The following is a 9967-nucleotide window of genomic DNA, read 5'->3' as shown; positions in this document are numbered from 1 at the left end:
GGAATGGGGCTCGCAAGAAGAGAATGAGTTAGACCTGTGGTGTCTCCGGGCAAAGGATGCTGCTCTCTCTCTCGCTGGAGTACGCAGAGGATGAGCTTGACATGACTCCCGAGCGTGTGACATCTTCCGTCTAAGCTTTGTAAGGTTTTATAGACACGGGGACAGCGCGCGGCACTTTTCGAATTTTGAAAACGCGCCCCCACACATGGCTCAGGTGCATCGAATGCACCATTAATACTCTGAACTACATTGAAAATTATGGACTTCTGTCTACATTTAGAAACAGGGGACAAACACACATTTGGAAACAGCACAGCCAGCTGGGCACACATGCACCATTTAATGAAGCTGAATGTAAATTAACTGAAAGCCGGTAGTTCGATAACGCGCAACTAAAAACGCTCATACAACATGTCCCATACATAAGCAAACGGTACACAGTGCAACCAGCAAAGCACATTATCATCTAATGTGAAGGAGGGACACCGGCCATCGTCGACATGAGAGGCTTGCTGCAAGTCGTCCTTCGGTGCCCTGGAACCCCGCATTTGCCGCATGTTGCCACCTTCCTTTCCTTTTTTGGGACGTCGCCTCTATCAGGGCAAGTGCTGGATTTGTGCCCTTTGCCCCTGCAGACGGAACAGAACCTAGATCTTTTTGCGCTGTCCTTCTCATAAGGAGCTTTGTCACGGCTGGTAGTTGGTCGACCTCGTTTCTTGTTTCTTTCCGGTGCAAGCAATTCTTCTTCAGTGTTGGTCATTAGCCGTGATGCGGCTTCGGAGAATTCTGAATTGTACCCATCACCATTCGGGCATGATGCTTCTGAGGCCTGACTCATTGGAGGATGCACGGACACTGATGTGGCATCACGCGATTTGGTTCGATTGCCTTCCACACTTCTTACAGAGGAAATTGTGTTCAACTTCGGACCTACAGCAACTGCATTGTTGGAGACCTGCTGCTCAACGACGCCCAGCCCATCGTTGAACGCACATACCTCACCACCTCTTGTTCTCAGTTCAACCAGGCCCGACATCATAAACTCAAAAGCCGCCGGGTTCCTATCGCCCATATTTGCAACCTCCAGCGCGGTGATGTACAGAGCAGAATGCCTGAAAGTGGGTGCGTCCGGTGGCCCCATGTCTTGCTGATAGTGCTTCAGGTGCCCAGGCAGGTTGTCTCTACCGTGTATGCTCCACCTTTTCAATATGTGCCTGGGAGGTATCTGCTTCAGACGTAGGAAAACCATCACCTGTCCAACATGAAGTCCATGAAAATGTTGTTCACGATAACACACATTCCATTCTATCTAGATCGTAAACTGGACGCACAACACTAACCTGCAACGAATGGCAACAAACCATGCCCATGTGCTCGAACAGGCCACAGATGCACGAAAAATAACCAAGGTTATCAGTCACATTAACCTCAAAACGGCACTTGAACCACTTCTCACGGTGCTCGGCTTTCTGGTGCGTAACTATGTATTTTTGCTTTGCTATGATTTCTTCAACATCATATCTTCCAGATTCATACAGTATCTCCCCTAAAATCTCGAACATCTTCCTGGTATATATCTTGCTCGCATGGACTTCAAGAGCGGTATTCACCTTGAGCACAGCGCGACTCTGTTCGAGAAAATCAGATGATTTCACATACGCGATGAGTTAGTCCTTGTTTTACAGGAATCAATTCAGATATTATGTTGTTGCGTTTGTGCATTGTTTACAGCAAACAAATCTTACCAGTCTTGTGCGTTTCTCTTGGAAACCTTCTTCCTGTTCTCGGTCGAACTGGAGCTTGTTGTATTGTTTGACAAAAAGATTCATTGAACACGACGGAGGGACGTACTGCTTCAACATGTGGTTTGCAGTTTCGCTCCTGCCAGTGCTGGTTTGCCTAGCACAAAATTTCCCGGCAAAGTAAGGTTTTGCCCACTTCAGCCTAGTCTCGTATATCTGTGTAAGATATGGATTGTTTTTCAGTGAATATTTGTCAAGTAGTGCTGCCCAGCCGTCCTCGAATTCATCAATTGTCAGCATCTCGTGAACAAGCTTGTGGAATTCAGCCCTGAAATCTGACTTCTTGGTGTAATGAGCACCTAGATTTTCTTTAGCCTTCTTCAGAACATGCCATTTGCACCAGCGATGCGTCGAATTGGGATACACATCCTCGATCGCCTTTTCCATGGCTCTAGCTTGATCTGCCAAGGAAACATGCAAGGTCATGCAACTAGTTTGCGGGACTTCAAACGATATAAACAGATTTTGCGTTTGGGAGACGATCCCATTACCTGTTAAAATTGTAATTGGTTTTTTACCACCCATCATCTTCATGAATTCGTCGAAAATCCATTTGAATGTATCCTCAGTCTCATCTCGCATCAAAACCCCCGCATAAAGCACACTTTGAAAATGATTATTCACCCCCACAAACAGGCCAAAAGGCATATCATACAGGTTGGTTTTGTATGTGGTGTCAAAAGTGACAACATCACCAAAGTGATGGAACTGTGTTTTGCTACGACCGTTTGTCCACATATGCGTTCGTATCCTACTCTCATCATCTACCTGAACATTGTACGTGAACTCGCCATCTTGTGCTTTCATTTCTGAAAAAATAGCCATCGTGTTTCGCACATCATCATCAGCCTGCTCTCTGCTGAGCTTTCCACACAGAGTCCTTAAACATCTCTTGGTGAATGGCACATTCTCAACTCTACCAAAAAATGTTGCGATTATACTATAAACCTTGCTCACGTTTACATTGTTCTGTCTCAGTTGGGAAACTAGCTCTCTAGTGTATTTGTCAATATGTCTATGCGAGGGGAAACGCAACTTCTCAGCACAAGTATTCAGCATGTGGTGGTTGTGATTGGACCTAAATTCGTTGATGTACCATCCTTCATCATCAGTTCGGAGGAGCCTTATCATGGCCTGGCATTGGCATCGTGAAGATTTCGAATTTGCTTCTTTTGGTTTGCCCTGCGAAACATAAGCAACCCAAAAATGCATTAAAACATGCAGTTACAAATTTGTTAACTGATCAAGATTTGCAGATGGGGGGGAGCTAAAACACACCGAGTAGCAGCAGACGAACTCCTGCATGCATTTTGTTCCTTTTACATTAGACCTGCTCTTTGCATACCGAACCCCAAATCCAGTTTCCCAAGAGTACAGGTTGTAGAACTCATACGCCTCGTTTATTGAATCAAATGTCAGCCCAACTGACGGGATCACCACAGTTTCTGAATGATTATCTGCAAACCCGGTTAGCGCTTTTTCCAGCGCGATGACCCTGTCTGCACTTGTTGATCTTTCGTCTGGCATGACATCCCTCCGTTTCCTGAAACATGGACACAAGCAATTCAATCAGACCAGCACGATAGTTTGAGATGAAAACAAAGATGCAACGAACAACACATACCTGCTAACCCAGCCAACTTTGTCGTCCATCGTTACATATATGTTTTCCGCCCTGGTGGACTTTTTCTCATCTGAATCACTGCCGTCTGGTACAACACCTTCGACTGTATCCAATAAATCGGCGAATCGGCCGCTCGGGTCATCTTCCACGAACTCTCGCACCGTGCCCATGGCTCCCGGATGCCTTGAAAACCCCGACGAATCTGGTGAGATTGGCGGCTCGGTCGAGTCATTGGATGGCCTAGATCCAGAACCACGCACCAACAAACTGTGGAATCAGAAGGAACGACACGTAAATCCCTTGGGTAACCATGAACTAGATGGGGAAGGCGAAGAACACAGGCAGATGGATTGGCCTGACCTGATCCCCGTCTCCGCGAACTCCATCTCCACACCGGGTTGACGATGCGGCGACCCTGTCTCCAAGCGCCAGAGGTGGAAGCTAGATGTGCACTAAGTTCACCGGACGGCCGCTCCAATCACGCCCACCAGGCACCCAGAATCATTTATTCCTAGTCCGGGATCCATCTCGCTCGCGTATTGATACGGGACTTAAATGCGCATGGGCCACACACACGGCGTATAACGAGACGCATTCTCATCGATGTGGATCGCGCGGTTTCGTATTTGCTAGAGTGCCTATTAAATGTAGGAATCGTGACGCACCGACGGACGGACTAGATATCGGCAGCGCGTGGCTGCATGTCCCAAAAATCCGCGTCGCGACTAGCTAGCGCTATATAATGCCACCAGAGAAGCATCTTGTCGACACGAACAAGCTACCGTGGATCAGCATTAACTGTCTAGCTAGGTGCTCGCACGTACATTTCCGCCAGTGCCGACACGATGGCCCTGCGAGTCGAGGCCCCCGTCGCCAAGGACGATGTGTGGGTGGCGGCGGACGAGGGAGACATGTCTGGAACCAGCGCCGGCGATGGCAATCGGCCGCTGCTATTTCGGACCATGAAGGTCAAGGGAAGCATCCTGCATCCTTACAGGTCGGTCTGCACGGGTGTCAATATAATATGCATTCTTTTTTCTTACTACTACCAGCACTACGCACAGTCATACACTTGTGAATATGATCGTCTTTTTTCATTATGATAACAGGTTCTTGATTCTTGTGCGCTTGGTCGCCATCGTCGCCTTATTCGCGTGGCGAGTAGAGCACAGGACATGAACCATCATGGCACGTGGCTCTGGGCCACGTCCATGGTTGCGGACGCCTGGTTCGGCTTCTCATGGCTCCTCAAGCAGCTCCCCAAGCTCTACCTCATCAAACGCGTGGCGTACCGGCACGGCCAAGCCATCCTTCTGTGAATAGACGTTTCGTCACCACCGTCGACCCCGTGGATGAACCCATCTTGTACACCACCGTGGCACCGTCGACCCCGTGGATGAACCCGTCTTGTCCACGGTGAACACCATCCTCTCTATCATCGCCGCCGACTACCCGGTCGACAAGTACACCTGCTACCTCTCCGACGACGGTGGCACGTTGGTGCACTATGGTGCGATGTTCCAGGTTGCCAGTTTCGCCGCCTTGTGGGTCCTGTCTTGTCGAAAGCATTGCGTCGAGCCAAGGTCCCCCGAGAACTATTTTGGGATGAAAACCCGGCCGTACGTCGGGGGTATGGCAGGAGAGTTCATGAGTGATCACAGGCGCGTTCGCAGAGAATATGGTAAGTTCAAGGTGAGAATAGATTCCCTTTCTACAACCATCCGCCGACGACCTGATGCCTACAACAAAGGAGATGATGGTGTACATGCCACTTGGATGGCTGATGGGACAAAATGGCTGGGTAAATGGATTGAGCAAGCTGACAACCATCGAAGAGGACAACATGTTGGAATTGTTCAGGTAAAAGTTTTTCTATTTGTTCATTCGAGTCAAACATATAAGTTACACCTTTTGAATTCCTCTAAATTTATGAATCTAGCTAGATCCCAGTCTTGAAGTTAAAGCTCAGTGGAAGTATGGGACTAGTTGTTGGATAGTGATTTGGTGGCTTAAAACACACAAAAAGGAATAGAAATCCATTAAGAAACCCAATGGATAATCACATCTACTAAGAGAGTTAGAGTGAATTAACAAAATTATCAAGGCCATGTGGGGGCATCATATTTGTGTGTTAAAAGTGACCAGTATATATTTTTATCTCACGCATGCATCTTTTTCCTTCTCATTTACCTCCTTCACTGCAAAATGCATGATGTTTTATACTTTTATACATTTCCAAGAGGTGTAACTTTGAATATGCTAATATGATTATATTGCTAAAAATAAAATTAGAAACATATGAAATGGTTTTCGTGTGTGATCTGTTTAGGTACAACTCTAAAGATCATTTGATTTTGTTTCATCTAGCTATAGTTCAAATGTCTACTGGTGGTTACGATATGTTTAGATACAAGCAAGGTTTTGGTTACCGAATGGGGCATTTTTATCGAGGGGGCCGAGAAATGTGGTTACCACGATTACCACAAAATTTCGAGAAAATTTCAAACAAATTTTGAATCAAATTTATAATTGAATTTTGAATTCAAATTCTTTAAAAATAGATATAGATAGCACTTGAACTTATATTTATCATAAAAGAGCTATTAGCTCAGTGGAACGTTGTCTACGCGCATGCTGTGAGGTGCTGCCACACTTTACTATACATTGAGTGTTTGAATTCAAATAATTCAAAAAATCAAAATTATTTGCTGGAAATGCCCATTTACCGAGGGGGACTGAAATATTCGGTAACCACGGTAAATCTTGAAATTTTGAGCTGTAACCAAAACCCTGGATACAAGTATGAAGATCCAAATGATGCGATCTATTTAGGTAAAATCATGCAGATTTAACATATGAAATACATTTAGGTATGATAACATAGATTTTAAAAATGTGATTTGTTAAGGGATGACTATGGATCTAATGAGTTGTGATATGTTTAGGTAAATCATGAATATCTAATGATTATTATATCCATTTGTTGATGGTTTAATAGATCTAATTGTTGTGATTTACTAATAGGAGATTATCCATCAGATTGTCGACTGAATGTTTTACTAATTACCGAGGTGGCCCTCGTAAATGCGAGTGCATCAACATTCAATATTGCAAAATTGTTAACTATTATTTTTTATCTTATGTAGATACTCTTTTACTCTGATTTACCATTTCATTGCATATTAGACAACATTTTCCTGCACTGATACATCTCTAAAGGTGTAACATTGTTATTTAGGTTCTATATGAGCATATGGTTTATGTTGCTAATAAATTTAAGTATATTAATTTAAGATAAATATAATGATGTATATTTATCTTTTCTCAGCAATATGTTTATACAGTCGGCCGATGCAGATACACCAACGAAACTAATACAAAGTCCTTGCACGCGCTAGATTATTTGTCGTATGCTCTAAGATATGTCTATATATATACAACCCTTAGCCATTTTCTGATTGGTTATACAGAGCAGTTCGATTATACATGTTCATAATTTGGCCTTGCATGAATGTTGCTTGCATATTTATTTGGATCCATCTTCTGTAGAAAAATTAACAAATTAATTACAAGCACGTCCACAAGCCTTCGGATCATGTAATTGATGCCATATATGTACTCCTCCGTCGATGCTTATGTTGGTGCTAATCATCACCCCATCATTTTTATTTTGCATTCACAAGAAGTGCATACATCATCGATAGTACTGATTGTCTACATATCATAGGACAGTAAGAAGAATATTTAAATAATATTTATTGCGCACCTCTCTATTTGTATTGTTGTATTATCTACATAGCATAACATACAGATATTTGGTTGACTGTCAGCTAGCAACTTTCTCAAAGTTATCTGATAAACCAAATTGTTGGAACTACTATGTTCTTTTGACAGGTCATGCTAGGCCATCCAAGTTGTAAACCACAGCTTGGATCTTAAGCGAGCACCAACAATCCAATTGACTTGAGCAACGTTGACACAAGACTCCCCATGCTTCCACGATGTCGACCCGACAGATCGCTACTCCAACCACAATCGTGTCTTCTTCGATGGCACCATGCTTTCGCTCAACGGCCTCCAAGGGCCAACCTGCTTCAGCACCGGCACCATGTTCCGTCGAGTCGCGCTCTATGGCATGGAGCCACCACGCTATAGGGCGGAGAACATCAAGCTGGTGGATAAGGCTGCTGAGTTGGGTAACTCGACGCCATTCCTGAACTCAATACTGGATGGCTCAATCCAAGAGCGGTCTATCACCCCGGTGTTGGTCGACGAGGGGCTTTGCAATATCATAGCCACCCTGATGACGTGCGCTTATGAGGATGGTACTTCATGGGGGAGAGACGTCGGGTGGGTGTACAACATCGCAATGGAGGATGTGGTGACCGGATTCCTCATCCACCGACAAGGGTGGCGTTCCATGTATTGCTCCATGGAGCCAGCCGCGTTCCGCGGAATGGCAGCGATCAACCTCACTGAGCGCCTCTACCAGGTGCTCCGGTGGTCGGGCGGCTCCCTCGAGGTGTTCTCCCACAACAATGCTCTCATCGCTAGCCGTCGGCTCCACCCTCTGCAGCGTATCGCTTGCCTCAACATGTCCACTACCCGATCGCCACAATGTTCATCCTGGCCTACAGCTTCTTCCTGGTGACATGGCTCTTCTCCGAGCAGTCATACTACATCCAGAGACTGTTCGGCACGTTCATCTGGGTAGACACGTACGTACGACCCATCTTTTATTTTATTTGTATTGTATAAGTGCAACAATTTGAGTATTTCAGCGGCAATTCCTTTTTGTGCTCGGAGCCTGTTCTTTCTTCGAAACAATAAATCACAATTCGTATTTTCAATGTTTGAAAAAATATGGAAAAGAATCCATGCATTGTCATATGATTTACATATTGCATGTGTGTAAATTTCCATGAGGAACAAGTGAGCTGCAAAAAAATCTTGATTTTGAAAATGGTGAACAGTGTATGTACTGTTAATTGTCGAAATCACCGATTTTCACTTCTTTCGTGTAGCTCGCGTGTTCATATATTTCATCATGAGATTTTACACACATGCACTATACATTCATATGAACATTTTTCTGGCGCATTGTTTGCTCCAATGCACCCCCCCCCCCTCAAAACCCTCAAAACCACACCCAGATGATAAATTCTTTATCTAGAGCATGGTACTTTTTGGGTGCAGCATGGCAGTACCCTCTAATGTAACTTGGCAATTCTTGAAGCATGTGTAGCATTTCCCTTTGTTCTAACATGGCATTTACCTCTCTGATGTAACATGGCAATTTCTCTGTGAAACATGGCAGTTTCCTCTGATGTAACATGGCAATTCCTGAAACATGTGTGGCAATTTGTGTGATGTAGCATGACATATTTCTCTACCGTAACATGAAAGTTCTCCATTCTGTAGCATGGAAATTCATGGACATGTGTGGCAGGCTTCTCTATTGTAAGATGTCAATTCTTTTTGATGTAGCATGCGAGTCTTCTTTTGCCAATTCTTCGTGAACAGGTATGAAAATTCTCTCATATAGCATGTCAATTCTTCTATGTTGTAGCATAACAACCCTAAACACATGGCAACTTCTCTGCTATAGCATGACAATTCTTTTCTGCAGATAATATTGCCATAGCAAGCCAATTCTCTCTGATAGGAGGGCCGTCCCTGGGCATAGGCAGTGAGTGCGGCCGCCTAGGGCCCCGCCCCGGCACGGGCCCATACCATGTATTCGTGTGTGTACTGGGTATTGACTATAAATATGTCATAATAAGGAAATAATGCAGCTGGCCCAGACCAATATGAGAGAGGCACTACACACGCACCCAGACATGCTGCCAATCGCTTCGTTAACCAAAAAACTGCTAAATCACTTCGATGTCTAGAAAGCGCTGCCGTCTCTCGTTCTTCTCACAGCCTTCATCTCCTATCTTCCCTAGTTAATTGACCCATGTCCCAAGGAGCTCTGGACTGCAAGGCAACTAGGTACAGGAAGAAGACGACAACCCACCACGTTAGACCACATTTGGCTGGCTTCTCAGGCGTTGAAAGCAGTGCCCGGGCGCCATAACATGCAGCGGCAACGACAAGGAAAGGGCACAGGCTAGCAGTGGAGACTACAAGCCATTCATGTAATTGCTCTAGCAATTGAAGCTTGTCTAATTATTATTTTTCCTTCTAATAAAGAGACCAGTAGACTTGTTTTCTTTCCTTTTAACAATATACGCTTGAAGGTAGGAGAGGTAGCTTGAAATATTGCTTGAATTTTGATATATGGAGCTTGGATTTTTTTTCCTAGTTCACTTGAGACTTGAGGTGTCGAGACTCGAGAATTCAGGTGTTCTCTCTCCTATCCTGTAAATTGTAGCCTAAATAATGACTTTTGTGGTTTGTTGGACCTCAAGTCATATATCACATATTCATGATGCGTTAGTATCTTGTTTGCAAATGAGAATTAACTTTTCTGATTTTTGTACTTTCATCATGATTTTCATGGTATAGGGGATATATAGGTGTGTGAATATTTCTTTCA

General features: G+C 44.4%; 1 protein-coding gene and 1 pseudogene across 1 annotated transcript; one reads left to right on the top strand and one right to left on the bottom strand.

Annotated features, from left to right (window-relative positions):
• Positions 1-257: 257 nt before the first annotated feature.
• Positions 258-3964, bottom strand: LOC123170067 (protein FAR1-RELATED SEQUENCE 5). The gene is made up of 7 exons (XM_044587910.1): positions 3787-3964; positions 3427-3693; positions 3081-3345; positions 2294-2984; positions 1746-2203; positions 1341-1628; positions 258-1252 (listed from the first exon to the last, which is right to left on the bottom strand). The coding sequence occupies exons 1-7, from the start codon at positions 3810-3812 to the stop codon at positions 467-469; spliced, it is 2781 nt and encodes a 926-aa protein (XP_044443845.1). The 5' UTR covers positions 3813-3964; the 3' UTR covers positions 258-466.
• Positions 3965-4271: 307 nt separating this feature from the next.
• Positions 4272-9967, top strand: part of LOC123171506 (mixed-linked glucan synthase 4-like) — a 6765-nt pseudogene continuing 1069 nt past the window's right edge.

The sequence above is a fragment of the Triticum aestivum genome, chromosome 7D (genome assembly GCF_018294505.1).
Source record: "Triticum aestivum cultivar Chinese Spring chromosome 7D, IWGSC CS RefSeq v2.1, whole genome shotgun sequence".
NCBI lineage: Eukaryota > Viridiplantae > Streptophyta > Magnoliopsida > Poales > Poaceae > Triticum > Triticum aestivum.
Note: the sequence above shows the minus strand (reverse complement) of the source record. Positions and strands in the feature narration are given on the sequence as shown.